The sequence below is a fragment of the Leptopilina boulardi genome, unplaced genomic scaffold (genome assembly GCF_019393585.1).
Source record: "Leptopilina boulardi isolate dan_hultmark-lab unplaced genomic scaffold, ZJU_Lbou_2.1 LbouV2_273, whole genome shotgun sequence".
Lineage (NCBI taxonomy): Eukaryota > Metazoa > Arthropoda > Insecta > Hymenoptera > Figitidae > Leptopilina > Leptopilina boulardi.
The window spans coordinates 2,187,609-2,209,136 of NW_026137833.1; the positions used below are offsets into that span (position 1 = coordinate 2,187,609).

Here is a 21,528-nt window from a genome sequence, read left to right on the forward strand (position 1 = left end):
CAAGTTTTTTCCCTATAATTTTTGAAGAATTTCGATAAATATCATTTTGACTTCATTAATTTTAAAGAGAAAACACTTTGATGATTCTAAATTAGTTGAGATTTATAATTAAATCAGGTCAAGAGATCTCAGTTGCAACATAATCAGATAGACATATTCATGCTAAATAGAAGGCAGTAATTATACTCGAGGCTTTTTATCAAATTCAATACCTTGGCTTGGTGAATCTTAAATGGAATACCGTCTCAGTTAATTAAAATGAAACATTTTCAATTGCTAAAGTCTTTACACAAGAAGCAGTTGCTAATTTTCTCGACGCTTAAAAGACAATCAGAGGTAGCAGATAAAAAAGTAGACGTTAAATGGTATTTACTTTCGAATAACGGATTTATTTGCGCAATTTGAATAAAATAAATGTACAATTTAAAATGTTATAGATTTTAAAAAATAATTTATTAAAAATATTTATTACTCAATGAAATATTAAAACGATTGCAATTGATCTAATAGTTTTTTTGTGATAATTGTACATATAAATTTAAAGCTTCAACTATTTGGATCATTGTCAATGTTTTTATATAATTAATTTGAAAGAGCAAAGAATAATCGTATGTAAGTAAATAAATTGTTATATAATCAAAAGCATATGCTATAGAATTTATAAAATATTTTACAAATTTTATAGCATATACTTTTGAATCAATAATTTTTATACCTTTAGCAGAAATGCTGTTGATTCAATAGCAAATTTTTCTCAGTACATATTAAATAGAAAAAGAAAATTCAAATTATTTAATCAAGTCTCTAACTTATTTAGAATGTAATAATAAAACAAAATAATATTTTATCGAAATCCACTAACAAACCAATAGTGTTTCCTTACATTTATTGAATTTAATTTTAGTTTTTCTTTTCATTTAACATAGTCGGACAAATCGACTTACCAATTCCTCCTCAAATATTGTTTCCAATTTCATAACAAACTTTCTTAATATTTTTATGACAAAAGAAAAGCAAGATTTTAACTAATTTATTAAAAGTGAGTCAAAAATGTGTCCTTCAACCTGGATGTCAGTAACGTGAAGAACGAGCGCCACTCAGCTGCTCGTTCGCTGTGGTTCATTGGATTGATAAATTCTTATTTTATCATTTAAATGTGGGTCTTCAATAAATGACAGTTACTTAATCCCTTTGGAAGATTAAGTAATATTAATGAAAATTATAAGTAGAGTAGGTGATTGAATGTATCACTGCCCCAGTTAAAAATGCAACGTTGTTGAAATTGCATGAAAATAAGGAGAAGTCAGTTGCAAAATCAACTCTCCTTCTACATGAATCGGAAGTGATCATTGTCACCAATCTCATTGTTTAAAGGAGTTTAAGTAGTCGGTCTTTCGGCCAGTAGGGATCGAATGATTAGTATTCGTTCAAGTGTTCAGTATCATTTCCCGCAGAGCGGATGTTGTGTTGATTCCCGCAAAAGGCGGATGATTATATATTATTGAAGTCCCACAAAAAGTGGTTAAAGTTATTGATTATTCCCCGAGTAAGGGTTGATTTGTGATTATTAATAAAAAATACAAGTGTCTTGAAAATATACAAGTTAAATAGAAATTAATTGAGAAATTCATTATAAATAAAATAAATAAGAGAAGACATCCGCATAACTAAGTATCAAGTGACAAACAACGAGTAATACGATACTTTTCTGTTACGATTATAATTCTGGTGAGTCTTTTTAAATAATTGACTTTAATAAAACAGTTTCTTCTTAAATAAAATTAAACATACACAAATACACCAACATCCTACATAACAAACAGAAATTTGTATTTTTGAAGATAGAATCTATCTTGTTGATTATTGAATTTTGTAATAATCCTTTCTTTTCATATATAAAGCAAATATATTGAGAATAAATTGTAATAAATTGAGTGTTAATTTAATTTGACTCCATTTATTTATTTCACTTTGAATTACTTTGTCTCATGTTTCTTTTTAACATTTTCTCTTAAATACCGTCTATCCGGGTTTATTGAATTAATAATTTACTGAGAGGTAGTCCACTACCTTATTCTAAAATTGTTTAGCGAAGAGCATTTACGCTTTCCAAATAAGCGGAATTGTTAATTAATAAAAAATAGAATTCTTTCTATATATTTATTATTTCTCCTCAAGTTATCTATTTTATTTTCTTTTGTTAATTAACTTCCGTCTTTAACAGTTTTAGTTGCTCCAGTAGGCTTAATATTATCCTCAAGTTGCATTTAAGATTCTTCTCATTCCGATTCTGAGAATCTATTGGTATTCTTAAATTGCGCTAGTGTTTGGCTGCATCCAAAGATGTACAAATAACAATTTTCTTTAAATTTCCAAAAAGAAAAACAATAGTAAAATTCCGACTAGAAATACGTACAGTTTGAACAGTTGATAAGGAGTAAAAAAAAACCCTGATTCCCATTGGGTACTGTTAAGCACTATCGAGCATTGTACAAATCGGTCGTCTAGATTTAAAGCGAGAGTCAATATTTGAATTTAAGGCACGAATTTATCAGAGACATAAATAGAGAGACATGAATCAATACTAAATCTGTTGAGAGATAAACGATAAATAATTGAACAAGGATTAAAGTTGTGAGAATCACAACCAATGGTATGCGGGATGATCGTATTTCCCACTGTATATTTAGTGAGATCAAACAGGTGTCGTGTACTATAAGCCGATGAAACAAGATGCAAAATCTGGAAATTAGAATTTCACACCGCATTCGTCATACAGCTTTTTGGTATCTTTGTCATGTCTTATCCTTTATTTTTTCAAAATTTCGATATGCAAAGCCAATCGTGAGTTTATATTGTCACTTCCACTTTAAAACGATTAACCACAAATACCGTCTTTGAAACTGTCAATTAAATTAAATGCGATTGTATTTGAGACCAGTTTTCCTTGAAAATTAACCCATTCAAGACAAACGCAACGATCAAACCTTTGTAGATGATCATTAGTACTGACCAATCCATATTGTGGTCAGAATGAGAATTGCATCCTTTCCCCCAAAATATATACAAGTTAGCCAAGTAAATAGTATTGCTAATTGAACGAGAAAGCATGTTACCAAAGTTGACATTCGATTATCGCTAGTTAAAGCTAGGGTAAAGACCGTTTGACCGCAAACTTACTGTCAATCAATATATACTTAATGAAGTCAAATACTTAATGTAAACTTGAAATTTGCCTCGTTTATACATTAAATTCCACCCCCGACAAATTCAAAGTTAAACTAACTACTTTTCTCAATGAACTGATTCATAAAATTAAACTTCTACTTTTTTATTGCACACTTTTTAAGTCCGTCAAAGAAGTTCAATATTTTTTGAAGAATCTTGAAATGAAACAAATTTTTGTAATTTAAAAAATTCTTTGATGTTGATGTATGTATAAAAATAAAATGAACTGAAATAAAAAGTAATTTTTTCGTTCACAGGTACCAACGAGTCATCCAGCGAGACTTTTTTCTTTCATGAATCCTCTAGCTATCGAAATATGGCTCTACGTTTTGGCTGCATATGTTCTCGTTTCTGTAACGATGTTCGTTGTTGCTCGATTCAGTCCGTACGAATGGAACAATCCACATCCGTGTCATGCGGGTCCGGAAATTGTTGAAAATCAGTTTTCGTTGTCGAATAGTTTCTGGTTCACAATTGGAACACTCATGCAACAGGGAAGCGACCTTAATCCCAAGGTAAGACAATAACATTCTATTGTATATTTACAGAATCGTCGTTAAAATATTTTTAGTTTTTAAAAATAAAAATTATCAAAATTTTTTTTTAATTTGAGTATATTGTTACTTTGTATAGAAGTCATATGTAAAATTTTTTTTAACATATTTTGTGTTATGTGCCAAGGAGACAGGGTAAATTAATTAATGACGTTGGAAGGAGAATAATTTTTTAACCAGGAAATATAAACGCGTCCTTGGAATAGTCACCTGCATCCGTCGCCATCCTCATTTCGCTTTCCGCCATCTAGTCTAGTCATTTCCTGCTTCATATCCTTTTTGGCTACACTAATCTACTGAGCATCCAAATTTCAATATTAAAACGGAAAATGTGAATTTAATACATATATGTAATAGACGTTAGCAGCACTATTAACATTTATATTACGCAAAATGTGATCTCTAAAAACTTTATCTTGTTACTTTTTATATATCAACTTTGGATATCATAAGATACTTATTTAGGTTTTTCCTAATATCCCCATCTAAAATATTCAGCACTAAAAAATTCCTCGACTTTAGATACTGCTAAACCAAAAAAATATTCTAGAATTTAGAGATAAAATGTGATTGTTATTTTGCCATTCTGTTAACTTCAGTTAGTCATAGTTTTAGTGATAAATAACTAAAAATTAGTAGAAATTTTTATTAATTTAAATAAGTTAACGGAGTCTCACTAATTCAAATTTAGAGAGTACAATTACCATAACTAGAAGATTTTCATTGTTATTTAAGAATATGAGTAAAATATTATTATTGTTATTTATTATAACTAAAAACAATGATACACTGATGTAATGATTTTACTGTAAAATGTATAATAAATATAACGATGCCACTGACAGATGTGGTTGAGATAGAATATTGTCCGAACATATAATAATTAACTGAAAACTAATAATATCACGATCATGCATGACATTCGGTGACATCTAACTATACGAGACAGATCGCGCGTGTGTTTACTTACATTACATTAATAAATAAAAATATTAAATTTTAATTACCTCCATATAATTTCTATGTAATAAAGCCAGGTGCTCCGAGGTTCTGTGGTAATGTCTCTGTTCTTGTTCTAATCGACCAACTAAAAACCACACCCTATGGTTGAACTAATCCTAACACTACGGAACTGCCATCAAGCTTTAAACTTCGTAGGTAAAGATCCCTGGAATCTCGCTTTCACGGCTCTTCTATTGCCGATCTTCTTGGCCTATTTATTTCTTCTTGTAAAATCTTCTTTGCTTCCACAAGACCTGATTGGAAGACTTATTCGCCTTATCACCTTACTTCTCTTTACATGAGAAAGGAATTTGTGCTTTTCCTATATGTCCGTAATCAAGGCATCGATGACACCTTTTTGCAACCTTTGTTGCACTTCTTCTTCCTGGGTAAGGCAATTCAGGTCACAGATCTCTAGTGTGATTCTTTGATCCACCGTCTGAAACTTGCTAATGCTTCCAACCGCTTTGGTGACCTCTGCGGTAAATGCCTCCTTGTCGGAGTCTCCTCCAATTTTGTTCAGGAGGTTTTCCTTTCTCTTAAGCCTTGCACCCACGACCCGCGTGTGTCTGACGTCCGGATTCACTTCCCTATGAAGTTTTCTTAATACGTTAGTGTACGTCTTTCCAGTTGCAACTCGGGTCACCATTGTAGATCAACTCGTCGCCTTCTTCCTGACTTTGCTAAAGATTTGGTGCTTCTGTTACCTTCGCAGTCCTTTTTTTAATGCAAGAGGTACCTACTCTTGTTTCTTTTTCTTCGCTCCGGCGTCAATCCTTTCTGAACTGCCAGAGCTTTCCGTTTTTGCGCTTCCATTACTGAGCGCCAAAACCGATTCTTATGGAAACATTCTCTTTTCTTGTTCCGATCCTAACGGTTGGTTTCTGCCACCAAGGCATCTGTCTCCATTATCAGCTAGGACATGTTTCGCCTTCGCGTCACTGACAAGATTCTAAAGAGTCTTTAGTCCGTCCTAAACAGTCATGTTGAAGTTTTTCTGGGCTTAGCAAAAATTTACCATCTTTGCAATCTCTTTTTCGATCCTTTGAAGATATTCAGCCTCCTCCTGCCTAAACTTTACGCATTTCAGGTATTTCTCCTCGATTGCCTCGTTGTCTAGGTCAGATGGAATCAAATTTCATCCACTGTTGATATTTGAAAGGGTCGAAACGCTTCCTCTCCTGCTCCTATCTCTTTCTGTAATTATATGTAAAACCTCAAAATCGTAGAACTTTGAATAGAAACAACATAAAAAATAAATCTTGTTGGCGAGTATAGATTGATGTAAACAGATTACAGGAAAAATAAGCAGAAACGTTAAATAAAATTTTATAACCTTAAAAATTTACGTGGAAGACAGATGTTTCATTAAAAAATCTCTATTACACTGCACAGCAAATTTCAAATTTTTTTCTGCGAATAACATGGGACATAGTGTTTTCGAACGTATTTTTTGTGCTGAACACGAATCCGGGGTCGAAAACTTCTCATCACGTCACGTTTTCGAGAAAATAGGGGTTGAAACCCCTAAAAATAGGGTTTTTGGCCATTTTTGAAAAATTATACAGCGAAAACCTGACGTGGTACAAACTTTGCTGATATCAGAAATTAAAGGTTGGTTCATGCCCTTTCAAACGAGCCCTATTCGAAATTGATCGCACTCACCCTTAGAGCAGGGGGTGTGTTTTTGTCTAGGGGTGAACGAAAAAAATGTAAACATAACATAAAAATTCAAAATGGATAACAATTCAATAAATCATGATAGTTAAGGGGTTTTCGGGGTCGCTGATAACGAATCTGAAGTCAGATTTCAAAAATTCAAAATGGCGGATCCAATATGGCGGATGTCAAAATAAAAATTTGATCCAATTCACTTGAAAATAGTCACTCGGGGGTTTTTGGTGTCGCTGATAACGAATCTGAAGTCAGATTTCAAAAATTCTAAATGATTTATTGAATTTTTATTCATTTTGAATTTTTGTCTAATGTTTACATTTTTTTTGTGCACCCCTAGACAAAAACACACCCCCTGCTCTAAGGGTGAGTGCGATCAATTTCGAATAGGGCTCGTTTAAAAGGGCATGAACCAACCTTTAATTTCTGATATCAACAAAGTTTGTACCACGTCAGGTTTTCGCTGTATAAATTTTCAAAAATGTCCAAAAACTTTGTTTTTAGGGGTTTCAACCCTTATTTTCTCGAAAACGTGACGTGATGGGAAGTTTTCGACCCCGAATTCGTGTTCAGTACAAAAAATCCGTTCGGAAACACTATGCCCCATGTTATTCGCAAAATCGATGCAGGACAGTGTTATCCATTAGTGCGCAAGTTTTTAAGTCGTATTTCTTTAAAAAAGAAACATTTTTCTTAGTAGATTTTGAATCAATTTATTCGAACCTATGACAGAAATTAATTAAACATTTTTTGGTTTTGAATAAATAAGGTTATAATTGTCATACTTTTTCTCTCCTCTTTCAAAACAAATTGAGAATAATTTTTCTGATAACTAAAGGTGCTCTAAGCATGTCCCTGATTACGAATCTGATTTTAGTTTTTTTTAAATTCAAAATGGCGGATGCAATAAGGCGGATGACATATATAAAAATTAATCGTATTGGCTTGAAACACGTTACTCGAGGTTTTTTGGAGTCGCTAATTACGAATCTGATGTTAGTTTTCAGAAATTCAAAATGGCGGATCCAATATGGCGGACGACTTTTCTAAAAATCGATTTAATTCACTCAAAAATTGTTACTCGGTGGTTTTTGGGGTCCCTAATAACAAATCTGCAGTAAAATTTTGAAAATTCAAAATGTCGCATCCAATATCACAGATAAAATAAATAAAAAAATTTTCAATTAACTTTTAATTACTTTTTTGTAATTTTAAAAATTAAAATCTTATTTTTTCTTGCGATCTATGTTAAGAAATTTTAAAAAATTATTTTTTATAGGCAACAAGTACGCGTATTGTAAGTGGAATATGGTGGTTCTTCACGCTGATTATTATTTCATCGTATACAGCAAATCTCGCAGCATTTTTAACTGTTGAGCGAATGATAACTCCAATAGAAAATGCAGAAGATCTGGCAAGTCAAACAGATATTTCTTATGGAACTTTGGATAGTGGAAGTACAATGACTTTCTTTCGGGTAATTATAAATTTTTTTTTTTTTTAATTATCTCTACAGAATACTTTTTTTTCAAAGAAATGTTTTCTAATTAAAAACTAATTGTTGGAATTTGAAAACTTTTTTATTCTAGGATTCAATGATTGAGACTTATAAAAAAATGTGGAGATTTATGGAGAATAAGAAGCCTTCAGTGTTTGTACCAACTTATGAAGAGGGTATTCAAAAAGTTCTTCAAGGACAATATGCTTTTCTCATGGAATCAACAATGTTGGATTATATAGTTCAGAGAGACTGCAATCTCACACAAATTGGAGGACTTCTCGACAGTAAAGGATATGGAATTGCTACGCCAATGGGTAAAAAAAATTCAGGATTTTCATTTCCAAAGTTTATTTTTGCAATGAGTATTTATTAAATATTTTACATTTTCTTTACAAAAAAATTATTATTATTAGGTACTCAATTACTTTTGGATAGAAATTAAAAAAAATTTGTTATTCAATTTAAATTAACTGTAAAAGTTTTAATAATTAAAAAAACATTAATTTTTATTTATATTGGAAATATTTTCACTTTTGTCATTAAATTATTTTTGAAAGTATTTTCATAAGAAAAGAATTTTGTTTGCTGTGAAAGTTGTGAAATGAAATGAAAAAAGTTTTCTAAAAATGTAAATGTAGCCTTCTCTTTTAAAATTTTTTACAGGGTCTCCTTGGCGCGATAAAATATCCTTAGCTATTTTAGAACTACAAGAAAAAGGGGAAACTCAGGCACTTTATGATCATTGGTGGAAAAGTAAAGGCGAAACTTGCATGAGAACTGACAAAGGAAAAGAAAGCAAAGCCAATGCTTTAGGAGTTGATAATATTGGTAAAAATTTTCATCTAAAAAAAATAAATAAATTTAGAAAAAAATTATTAATTCAAAGTAATTAAATAAAATTTCATATTTTAAGCAGAAAATTAAAATTGACTACAAGTTTTAAGTCATAAAACTTATGTATATATATATATATATGATTAAAAAAAATTATTGAAAATAATAAATAAAATTTCATATTTTTCATTCCCTACAAAAAAAGGTGGAGTTTTTGTGGTTCTTCTCTGTGGATTGGCTTTCGCTGTTCTAATAGCAATCTTCGAGTTTTGTTACAATTCCAAAAAGAACGCACCACCAGAACAGGTGAAAAATTTTCTATTTTTAAATATTTATTTGCTTTCACTTAGATGGGGATATTTTTTTTTTTTTTTTAATTTTTCCGAGAAATTTCATTTAATTTTGCTCATTTTTTTCTTAAAATATAATTTGCATGTACTTATAGCATGAACTCATTACACATTGAAGCCTTTATTGGTCATCTGTGTCTCATGACGGACTGAAACAAAAAAAAAAGTGAAAGGTAAGAAAAGATTATTAATTTTCTTTATGGAAAGAATACAGGAAAACTAACATCAAGATTCAAAACACAAGACATGTTGGCTGGCACATATGATAACAACACACACCTACAGGAAACATTACAAAATGTACAAATATATTTTTACATTATTATACAATAACAAAAAATCTTAATGTGAATAAACGATTTATATATAAATAATATTTATTAATAAGTAAATTAACTACAAAAAATAATTTCATTTATTCACATAAAATGTCCGCTCATTAGATATAGTTTCATTTATCATTAAACATTAATAGAGAAGAGATTTTTTTACTTGTGGCCTATTGGCTTATATATTTATTTATTTACATCAAAAGATACAGCTAAAAATTCCTTATACAGAATTCATAAAAGGTCTGAAATTATGTCAGGATAATAATTTTTACAAACAAAATTTTGAAGTCCCTATTAGTCGGAGAGCTAGCGACAGTAAAAATATGACAATTTGATCGTCGTTCATATAATAATATTTTTATTAATTCAGTTACAACATATTATGTGAAAAAAGTATTGCTTACATTTATTTATTGGAACATATAATGTAACCATGTACACAGCCGCATTCGTATCTTTAAAATTTCACGCAGTCTACGTTGATCAATTATTTTTAATTTAAATAATAAAAATGATAATATCGATCACTCCGAGTCAAGATTAAAATGAATAAAAAACTATTCTTTACGTTTCAACGACACAGTCGTCCTCTTCAGAAACTAAAATTTTATTGTAGATATAAGATACAAAAATTAAAAAAAAATGATTTCTAAACAAATTTTAAATAAACTTTAATACCTTAAAGATAATTAACATTTTTTTAAAAAATATACACATTTTTGAACAATATAAACGTTTTGCATCTTCTCGCGCTTTTAAGCGGTATTTGTCGCTGTTTAAAAAAAGTAAGCAACACATTTTTGACTTCTGTTGATGTTCATGAACAAACCCTTAAAAGAACAACGACGATCAAATAAGGTATTTTTTATGTTTTATTTACATGTTGTAAACGTAACTGATAAACACTACACTGCTATAGAACCACGGTTCCCGGGAAGGGTCTTTAGTAAAAAATGTCGGGCTCATCTGATTTTTTTCTTCTAAATGATATTTCGAGATGTCAGGATGTCAGTCCAATAGTTTTTAAAATCGCAAATAAATGCCCCACCCCTTAAAATAGCATAAAACCAAAAAAAAAATGAAAAAATCAGGTTTCTCGTGAAAAAAATACATGATGCTTATATATTGATAAATACTTTCAATTTTTTTCCTGGAAATAGTAATTCGATATGCCAGGAAGTGAGTCCAATAGTTTTTAAAATTGAAAACAAATGCCCAATCCCTTAAAACAATATAAAATCAGAAAAAAATGAAAAAATCAGGTTTTTCGTAGGATAAAAAATACATGGTACTAATATCTTGATAAATACTTCCAATTTTTTTTGTAAATAGTAGTTCGAGATACACAAAAGTCTAATTATATAATTATTAACGTTTTAAACAAATGCCCACCTCTCAAAACAACATAAAATCAGTGAAATTCTGAAAAACTCTGTTTTTATATGAAAAAAAAATAAATATAAAGTAAAATTTATTAATTTTTTTTTCAAATTACATAAATGTTAAGGATAAATACATAGATAATTTACTTTATTAATTAATTTTTTTAAACTTACTTAAATGTGACTCACCTTACTTTATGTGTCGAGCGTTGTATACACATACAGCACGAACCCAAGAAGCACGTAATATAACCTCAATATCAAGGTAATATGACATGTAAAATTCGTAATATAACGTTGTAATATTACAGTAATCTTACAGTGATCTTAAAATGTCCGCCTCAAGGTAATATTACCGGTAATGTTACTGTAATATTACGCGCTAATATTAAGGTAATATTATACCGTAATATTAAGGTAATATTACAAGAGAATATTACAGTAATATTATGGGAACATTTCTTTACGAAAAAAATCTACCCATCCAGGGAATCGAACCCCGAACTCAAAGCACACGAGTCCAGAGTTTTACCAACAAGCCATATTGACTTATAATATATTTACGTTTTTTATGCTTTATGAATAACTCAAATCAGTCTGTAATATTACTGTAATATTACCGTTAATATTACAGTAATATTCCCGGTAATATTACCTTGAGGCGGACATTTTAAGATCACTGTAAGATTACTGTAATATTACAGCGTTATATTACGAATCTGACGTGTAATATTACCTTGATATTGAGGATATATTACGTGCTTCTTGGGAAGAAGTTTAACTGCATAATCTTCGTGATTTTTAGACATGTGTTTCTACACAATCAAGCCTAATAATTTTACTGTTTTAATTGTGTGGCTTCTAGAAATAAATAAAGTTTACAACAATTCACTAACTATTCACATTTATTTATTCTAAGATTGTTATTCACTTTATTATAATGTATGATTAAAAAAAAGAACATTCAAATAATTTACAAATTATCACTCCACATGATTTTATTTATATTTAACATAATTTAATAATGTATCGTCGTCTATATAGTCTCTATTATTCGCTCTCGTGTCGAGTACTAACGATGTTCGTTCTTTTCATATATAAATTTCTTAATTCAAATCTTCGCGTTTAATCGCACGTCAACGACAATTTTCGGTTGTCATGTTAGTCATTCTTAACAAGACATCTTGTAAAAATTCCAGATTTTAGCAAAATCATGATGGGAGGATTCAACGGCCTGCTCTGAGAAAAATCCCAATCCCGTTTGGTATCGTTTATTTTTTTTCATATAAAAACAGAGTTTTTCAGAATTTCACTGAAACAAAATCTTCTTTTAAGCTTATAAGTTGTCTTTTTTCAAGATGTAAACGGAAGTAGATGATATTGACTGAAAATCAGTACTCAAAAAATGTTTAAAAAGAATACCCTTATCTTACTATAAGTAAGATGTCATACGAGCTGAAACTTAGCTCTAAGCTTGTTGAAGAACTGAAATTCAGTTAGGTTTTAGACTATCATTTAGTCTTATGTTAAAAGAGGGTGAGATTAAGCTTCCTTACAGATTGTCTTTCAGCGTTAACCTGGTGTGATAATAATCCTAAATTATGACTTAAAAGCATATTAGAATTTCGATATATATATATATATATATATATATATGTATATTATATATATATTATATTATATATATATATATTACTTATAACAATTTTTTCTAATTTAAATTTCCATTATTTAAATGAAAATGACGAGGAACTTTTATATTTAAAAAAATCTTGTCATTTTCATTTTCAATTCTGCAAACTAAATTTAAAAAATAACATTATACGTAATATATATATATATCGAAATTATTATGATAGAATGTAAATTAATTTTTTAAAAACTGAAATAATATATTTTAAAATTTTTATTGAGAAAAATATAGACATTGATTTACTTATTCTATAAAAACCATTATTAAAACTAGCAGTCAAATTTCTCTTCTGGAGGTACAAAATAAAATACTGACGAAGATTAATTTATAATAAACATTTCTTTAAAAGAGCATTATGCAACGTTTGAGAGACATATCACTTCTCTATTCTTAGGAAGTACAATACTGTTTTACATAACTTGTAAAATATATCTATATAGGATATTATATATTTCATTAAACACAACAGTATATATCAAAATATATCAAAATAGAATTTTAATGTTAAAGTTAGGAATTAACAGTTTAGAATAATTTAAGCTCTTCCAAAAAGTTCCACACAGTTTTGTACTTTTGGTAATATTTAGCGACTTTTTTTCTAAATAGTATAGCTGAGACAAAGGTGAAAGATATGCGTGCTTTGCTGGAATATTCGATATTAAAAACCCAGTACAATGCAAATAAATGAATAAGTGCTTCAATTGCTGTTCCGTTAAACATTGGAATTCCGTCGACATAAGTTGAAAATTTGAGATTCAGTAAATCATTGCTGCCGATTGCTATCATCCTTGGAGGTTCATCAACTTTAGGTTCTGTGGACGAGACTGGTGTATTCGCCTAAAATGCAGAAAATTATTTTTTCTTAATAATTAATTACACATAACCAGTTAGAAAAAAGAAAAGTTGAAAAAATTGATGTGAAACCTATATCATTCAAATTTTTATTAAGTAAATAACAAATGTAGGTGAAAAGCAGCTGTTAAAAAATATATTACTTAAAAAAAATCATTTTATGTCATTTCTCACAATCAGAACCTATAATATTTTATATAATTTGTTAAATATTTTTGAATCTTAATATTCCTAAATATTATGTGATCGATTAATTAGATAAAAACATTTTTTCTAAGAAATTATCAAATTTCTAGAAATTGAACATCTTCTATATCGGTAAAAGGTCTCGTAAAATATTATCATCAAAAATATTTTTTGTTTGGGGAATCGTAAAATTTTCGAGAATTTTCAGGTTAGGATAACACGTGTTGATATTTTACTTTTAAATTAAGGTTATGAATAGTATATCAACTTATTTACAACTATATAAAAAATCAATAAATTAATGGGACTACACAATTTCTGTTACGTATCGAAAAGTAAGAGTGAAAATAATTATAATTTCAATGTGCAAGTAAAGTCGGAGAATTAATCTCTTATTAAAGAAAAAGTACTTACTGTAAAAAGAATACTTATGTCTTCTTCTCTGGTAGAGTTAATTAAATATTAATCACTTCTTCTTCTTCTTGTGAATTATAAATGAATAAAACCAAAATTAAAACACGAGAAAATCATTTCTCAACCACGCTTCACTGTACGCGTACGCTATGGCGTTTTCACAACAGACGTTTTGCCTGTGACGTCACAACTACCACTTTAAGACTCGGCGGACTGACACCCAGCTCAAGTAAAGACTTTTAAAAAGTCACTGTCGTCTTTTTTTTACTTAAGACCAGTGAATTAAAAATCAGTCGAATTATAAGCTTATTTATAGTAAGAGAACCACTAACTCTTATTTTAAGCTAATTTTCATTATTAAATAAAGTTTCTTGCTTAAAATAAGTTAAAAATTAAAGTAAGCTTACATTCGGTTTCAGATTTTGTTTTTACTGTGTGATTTTATGTTGTTTTGAGAGGTGGGCATTTGTTTAAGACGTTAATAATTATATAATTAGACTTTTGTGTATCGCGAACTACTATTTACAAAAAAAATTGGAAGTATTTATCAAGATATAAGTATCATGTATTTTTTTTCACGAAAAACCTGATTTTTTCATTTTTTTCTGGTTTTATGCTGTTTTAAGGGGTGGGGCATTTGTTTTCGATTTTAAAAACTATTGGACTGACTTCCTGTCATCTCGAACTACCATTTACAAGAAAAAAATCAGATGAGCCCGTCATTTTTTTACTAAAGACCCTTCCCGGGAACCGTGAACTGTAAAAGCACTCCTTTTTGGTATCATACGCATGACAATTAACGACTACGATTTATTTTCATTCACTATCATATAAGACACTAAAAACTGTCGCTAGCTCCCAGACTATATGGAAAGTCCCATTTCTTCTGTAGTTTTCGAGTTACTTTTCGTATATTCACCAATTCCTTGTATTACGAAAAACTTTTTCTACTTTATATTGTTATTGTACAATTTTATATAAAAAAAATCTTTTTTTTTAACTTTTATTTTTACACGTGATTCTTACTGTTCTTTATGATTCATTTTAAGTTGAAACTGTAAGAAGTTGTGATAAACTTTTTTTTTGAGGTTATGTCAACACTTTATATTTCCATGTTCATTTCTTCGGTTTTTTCTATTATTATTTTCTTTTAAAGAATATAAGTATTATTAACTGAGTATATAGTAAATAATAATAATAATTTGTTGATAAATATAATTCTGTTGATATATATATACGCGTAGTAACAGAGAGATTAATAAATTTAAAAAATTTTATTGTCACAGCAACATTTACCAGCACCACCTCCTACGTGCTCGGGTTCCTTACAAGGTCTACCTCAAAATGTGCAACAGCAACCGCAAAGTCACCATCAACAAGAATCACTTTGTGCAGAAATGGCACGTGAATTATGTCGCGCTCTGCGTTGTCGTGCACCCTCTCGCAGAAGAAGAGCCTGCGAGAAATGTTCAACTCACGTCATAAGTTATCATCGCTCAGACAATCCTACACCGACTCCCATAAATGGGATTAGAACACAGGTATAAGTTTTTATAAAAAAAAAAGTTTTTCAATTTTTACAGTTTAAATATAAAGATACAAAAATTTTTGTTTGTTATAGATTTTTATATAATATTATTATAGGTAATTATCCTCTAGTTACAGATTTTTTATAATTTACAACTAACCAATGACAGACAATGATTTTTGATTGTAATTTAGAGTTCTTAAATAAAACTACAAAATATTTTTTGTAAAATGAAATCTTTTCCACGATAATTTAGAGTCTAAACGGCCCCAATAACGAATCTGCTTTACCGACTGCTAATAATATAGAAATCTATCTTACTACCCGCTTAAGTAGATTTCACTTTTCCTTACCGACTGACAATAAAATAAAAAATTTATCTTACCATCAGTTGGCTCAGTAGAGCTTTCGTTTTTCTCTTTTACCGACTGCTGATAATCTAGGAATTTATTTTGCCATCATCCAGCATAGTAGAAATTTTTATTTCTAAATTATTTTAATTTTTGCGCAAAATTACTTATTTTAGATAGAACAGCGGAGTTCTTTGGTCCCTTTTCCTATTATCTCATACCTACAAGTTAAAGAAATATTAATTTTGTTAAGAGAAAATTCAAAAGTTGCAAATCACGTGGTTTTTTATCAAATGACCTTAAACAAAATTTTTTTTTCCCAGACAACCGACTTGGGAGTTCCGGTAGAAATGTCACCACATATACATATGCATCATCATCATCATCATCATCCATCTCAAGACTACGATGGAAATTAGTATCAAGAAAATTTTTTTGTTTTAATAAAAAAAAAATGCGCTACGTAATATAAATTATTTCTGAAGAAAAAGATGAAAATTCTAGCACAGTTCTATAAAAAAAATGCCTGAAAGTAAATTTATCTGAAATATTTATAATTTTAAAGAGCACATTTAGTCAGGTATAGTCAACAAGTCATTTAATAATTTAAAGTATATAAATATATGTATAGTTAATTCCGATTTCGATCCGTCCTTTTTAAGAGAGAAAAAGAAAAAAAACCATTTGTGGAACAATTGAGTTACATATTATACGTAATAAAAGGGCTTTCAAATTTCACATCTGTAAATGAGCTGATACTCATTAACAAAACCACATATATTATTTGCAATTTGTTTTACAATTAATTAAAAAAAAATGACACAATCATATAGAATTCTAAATTTGATAATTTCATACTTTACATAATTAGAAGACTTTAAAAAATTAAATGAACCAATAAAATTCAAATTAAAGAAAAAATTTCAATTTTTTTAATTTCAAATGTAAATGTAAAAACTTTTTATATATTTTAATGAAATATCATGCCCTTAGCAAAATATGTTTGAAAAAAAAATTTGCTTAAAAATTGTATTTATTTGTAGTTCAAATTAAATTACGCTCAATAATAATATATATTAATTTTTTAAAAAATGTCATTTTAATTTTAACTCGCACTAAACAATAAGCGTTGTAAATATCTTTAGAATATAAGGAAAGCGTAGGAAATATATTGATGCAATTCTGATACTAATGCTTTAAAAAAAAGGATAAATTAAAAAGGCATTCAAAATTTTCATCTTTGAAAAATTTAATCTCTTAATTATTTGAAATTTAAATTGTTTTCACAGATTCAAAAAATTCATATCAATTGCATCCTGTCCTCGCAAGTTTCTTTTTAATAAAACAAATTTAAAATCACAAATATAATATGATAATCTTAATTATTGTTCTTCGATAATAAAAAAAAAATGCCTGTAAGTAATTATTAAAAAGTACGAATTTTGATGTTTGACGTTATATTTTATGTATGTATCTTGTGAAAATTATAATTCTGAATAAATGTGAAAACCTTAACAGAAATGTGTCTTCATGTAAAGGGGTATAAAACTATAGTATAAAATTACCTACTGTTGGTAATGTGGGAATCTACCTTATCATCAGTAGGTTACAGGAGAATGCTGCGTGCGCAATGTCGTTTGTACGTCAATTAGCAGAAATTGCAATTGTTTATACTCGGAAATTATTAAAATTGAATAAGTTAAGGGCAGTCACAACCTTCATTTTATATCCTTTACATTTTAATCATCGTATAGGAAAATATATTTTTTTCTCGCATGGATTTTCAAAAAAAGTTAATTTTTTCAAAAAATAAAAATTCTAAATTGGTCAAAAATTAAAATTATCTTTTTTTTACCACCTTATATGTTTTTAGGACCCAAATGATGCAAGAAAAAAAATATAACCTCGTTTAATAATTTAAATTTAAGTGGGTAAAAATAAAGATTGTGACTCCCCTTTAACTGACCGCTGCTCTTGGATTCCTTTCGAACATTAATGAAAACACAGGTAAGATCATTTTAGCGTTTAAGTAATTGAATATTAGATTGTCGGCCAAAATTTATTCAATTATTATTTAATATTTTTTTTTTAGTTGTAAAATTATAAAAAATTGTTCTAATGAAGATTTATTCCTCTCATTTTCTTTGATATTTAAAAAAAAAGGGTAGAACTAAATCCGATTAATAGAATGGAAGTTATAGCAGTTTAAAATTTTTTATTATTGTAAATCTCGTAAACTAAAAAATATTTTAAGATAAAATTTACGTTAAAGATTAGTCAAACTATATGTAACAAAATTTCATGTTTTATGCAAATATCACCTTGAAAATATAATTGATTTCGTCGTTTCCTGGCAAAACACTCAAGATTATTATGATTTTTGGAAGGCTTCTTTATATTTTTGAACCGTTGCTTGAAATTTCTGTTACTGGGGGTTAACCAATGCCCATGTAAAATTTAATATTCCCGGTTTTCTGTAAATTTGAAGATTTTTACTTGAGTGTCATCATCTTTGGAAATTTCAATATTAATTCCGAATTCATTAATATTAATATTGGAGAAGAATTATAAGGATTTACTATCTTGCGTTGGATTAACGTATTAAAATCGTTAATCAAGAAGAAGTAATATTATTTTATTCAAGGAAAGAAAATTAATTTTAGGAAGATCTTTTTTTATCAAATTTGAATTTTCGCACTTTTTTAATTTGGACCAATCGGCATCAATATTCATGAGAAAACCTTTTTACCGATCGTCGAATTCATTTTTTTGTCGTGATTTATTACTGTTCTTTTTGATATTTATTTTTTTTTTTTTTGGTTGGTAACAAAATCTCCTAGGAAAAAAACAAACAACATGTTTTTGATCATTCTTTAATAAGGCGCTCTCACACCTATTTGGATGCCTGCAGGTTACCATGACAATGCATGAGAGCGAGTGCGAAAGAAAATTTAAAAATTTGAATATTGAAATTTTCTGTCTCACTTACACTCGTGCGTTGCCATGGTAACGTGCAGGCAGGCAGCCAAAAAGAAATGAGTGCGCCAATATGATCTCGTATAAAATAGACGTTTTTTGTTAATAAAAAAAGGAAATTAATTTAATAAAAAAAAAAAATTGTTTGGCAATCTCTATTGGAAATTCGTTGCCAACGGCCATTTTGATTCTATTAATTTTAGAATTCTCTGGCAATATTTTATATTACATTTATTATTATATATTATTTCCAAATTGTTCTTTGATTGATCGTTGAAATAAAAATTTCTAAAAACGTGACTTTTTACTATTTGTACGTTGATAAAAAATAATAAAAATTTAATTTCAAATAATGGAACAAATTCGTAATTCGTAATCCCTATAAAATTCTGCGTTCAGACATGTTGTATAAGTGCCCAAAATATTAGTCCCAATGTCTGGGATGGGCCCAACATTTTTTGACAATCAAATAGATTTAAAAAAATCTCATCTTTGGGGGTTTTTGGGGTCACAAGATTAGAAATTCGAAGCTAATTTTCAAATTGGGCACAGAGCCCAATGTAAGATTTCACAGCCCAATGTGAGGCCCACAGTAATGAAATTATTTTTCTTAAATAAAACCCACTAATTTCTAGTATCCATTTCGTAATCGTTATGAAATTCTGGGTTAAGACTTGTAGTACAAATGCCAAAAATATTGGGCCAAATGTCTGGAATTGGGCCCAATAATTTTAGAATTTGTACCACAAGTCTAAGCCCAGAATTTCATAACGGTTACGAAATGGATGGAAACTAATTTTTTTACTGTAGGTCTCACATTAGGCCCCCAAAGATAAGATTTTTTAAAATTTATTTATTTGTTTGTCAAAAAATGTTGGGCCCAATCCCAGACATTGTGACCAATATTTTTGGCACTTATACAACATGACTGAACGCAGAATTTCATAGGGATTACGAATTTGATACTGAAAATTAGTGGTCTCATTTAAGAAAATCACTTCTTTCATTGTACGGCCCAACATTGGGCTCAGGGCCCAATTTTTTGGTTTCTAAGATATACATCTTTTTGTTTGGAACAACTTTTGTCTTGAACATTAATTACGAAAATTCGTAATTTTCGAGATATTTGCAAGTTTCCATACTATATAATGGACGTGAAAACTACGATGCGCGCGTCCCATCGTGCCGCGCGGGACATTTTAATTTTTTTCTCGCAAAGTTCTTGCTGTCCCATTATAAAAATTAGAGAAGTTATTCTTAACATCATAGGCAATACGTAGAAAAAAATTTTTTGAAATCGAAGAGGTAGTTTTTTCAACAACTGAATTCAAAATTTTCTTTTTGCATTTTTTCCGGGCAACAAAATTTTTTCATTTTAATGCACTATTTCATTCTTAAAATAGCATCTTCTTGTGAGAAATTTGAAAAAAAATTGATCTCATTTGGGTAAAAAGAAAAAAAGTTACATGTTTTTTTTTAATAATGACATAAATATTAAATTAGAGATATCTCAAAAAAATTTTGAAAAATCGTTTGTGGGCTTTCATTCTGTACAAATAAAGGAACATATTCACAAGGTTTCAATAAAATTGCTCTAATCATCAAAACATCTTGTAATCACATCCCATGAAATTGCTCTATAAAGAAAAATTTGTTTCCGCCAAAATAAAAATTTTTATAAACGAAAGGACTACCAAGCTTCCTCCACGAGGAAGCCAAATCACAAAACATTCAATTTTTCTTAGGCAGACGATTTCATTACAAATTCTTGCTCAAAATACACGCAAAAGTGTAGAAAAAAATTGACAGTCCAATACAAGTAGAGGAAAACCCCAATTACGAACCTAAAACCAACCTCTATCATAAAAAAATCCAAAAAAATTCAATTTTTCTTAGGCAGACTATTTTATTGCAATTTTTTGCACAAAATACACCTAAAAGTGTAGAAAAAAATTGACAGCCCGATCCGACTAGAGGAACACCAATTTTATGACCATTAACGCGATTTTCGTAAAAAAAAAATTTTCAAAAAAATTCAATTTTTCTTAGGCAGTCTATTTTATTGCAATTTCTTGCACAAAATACACGTAAAAGTGTAGAAAAAAATTGACAGTCCGATCTGAGTAGAGGAAGACCCCTATTACCAATAAAAAGCCATCCAAAATCATAAAAAAGTTCCCAAAAAAATTCAATTTTTCTTAGGCAGACTATTTTATTGCAATTTCTTGCACAAAATACACCTAAAAGTGTAGAAAAAAATTGACAGCCCGATGCGAGAAGAGGAACACCAATTTTATGACCATTAAAGCGATTATCGTAAAAAAAAAATTTTTTTTTAAATTCAATTTTTCTTGGGCAGACTATTTTATTGCAATTTCTTGCACAAAATACACGTAAAAGTGTAGAAAAAAATTGACAGCCTGATCCGAGTAGAGGAAGACCCCTATTACCAATAAAAAGACATCCAAAATCATAAAAAAGTTCCCAAAAAAATTCAATTTTTCTTAGGCAGACTATTTTATTGCAATTTCTTGCACAAAATACACCTAAAAGTGTAGAAAAAAATTGACAGCCCGATCCGAGTAGAGGAACACCAATTTTATGACCATTAACGCGATTTTCGTAAAAAAAATTTTTTAAAAAAATTCAATTTTTCTTAGGCAGACTATTTT

At 29.0% G+C, this 21,528-nt stretch overlaps 1 protein-coding gene and 1 long non-coding RNA gene across 5 annotated transcripts in view; one reads left to right on the forward strand and one right to left on the reverse strand.

Moving 5' to 3' along the window:
- LOC127281617 (glutamate receptor ionotropic, kainate 2-like) overlaps positions 1-21,528 on the forward strand; it is a 193,326-nt gene that overhangs the window by 134,985 nt on the left and 36,813 nt on the right. For 2 of the 4 annotated variants that reach the window (XR_007843063.1, XR_007843062.1), the window contains exons 13-19: positions 3,486-3,743; positions 7,738-7,935; positions 8,048-8,273; positions 8,623-8,787; positions 8,999-9,099; positions 15,289-15,543; positions 16,204-17,578. Coding sequence is in view for 1 of the 4 variants with exons in the window: in XM_051305416.1 (XP_051161373.1) it covers positions 3,486-3,743; positions 7,738-7,935; positions 8,048-8,273; positions 8,623-8,787; positions 8,999-9,099; positions 15,289-15,543; positions 16,204-16,299 (1,299 nt within the window). In the remaining 3 variants the exon portion in view is untranslated. Of the gene's footprint in view, positions 1-3,485; positions 3,744-7,737; positions 7,936-8,047; positions 8,274-8,622; positions 8,788-8,998; positions 9,100-9,238; positions 9,317-15,288; positions 15,544-16,203; positions 17,585-21,528 lie in introns of those variants that run through there. The other 2 variants (XR_007843064.1, XM_051305416.1) reach the window with 2 other exon arrangements.
- LOC127281623 (uncharacterized) lies at positions 12,749-14,410 on the reverse strand. The gene is made up of 2 exons (XR_007843065.1): positions 14,003-14,410; positions 12,749-13,387 (listed from the first exon to the last, which is right to left on the reverse strand). It is a non-coding gene; the product is annotated as an uncharacterized LOC127281623 (long non-coding RNA).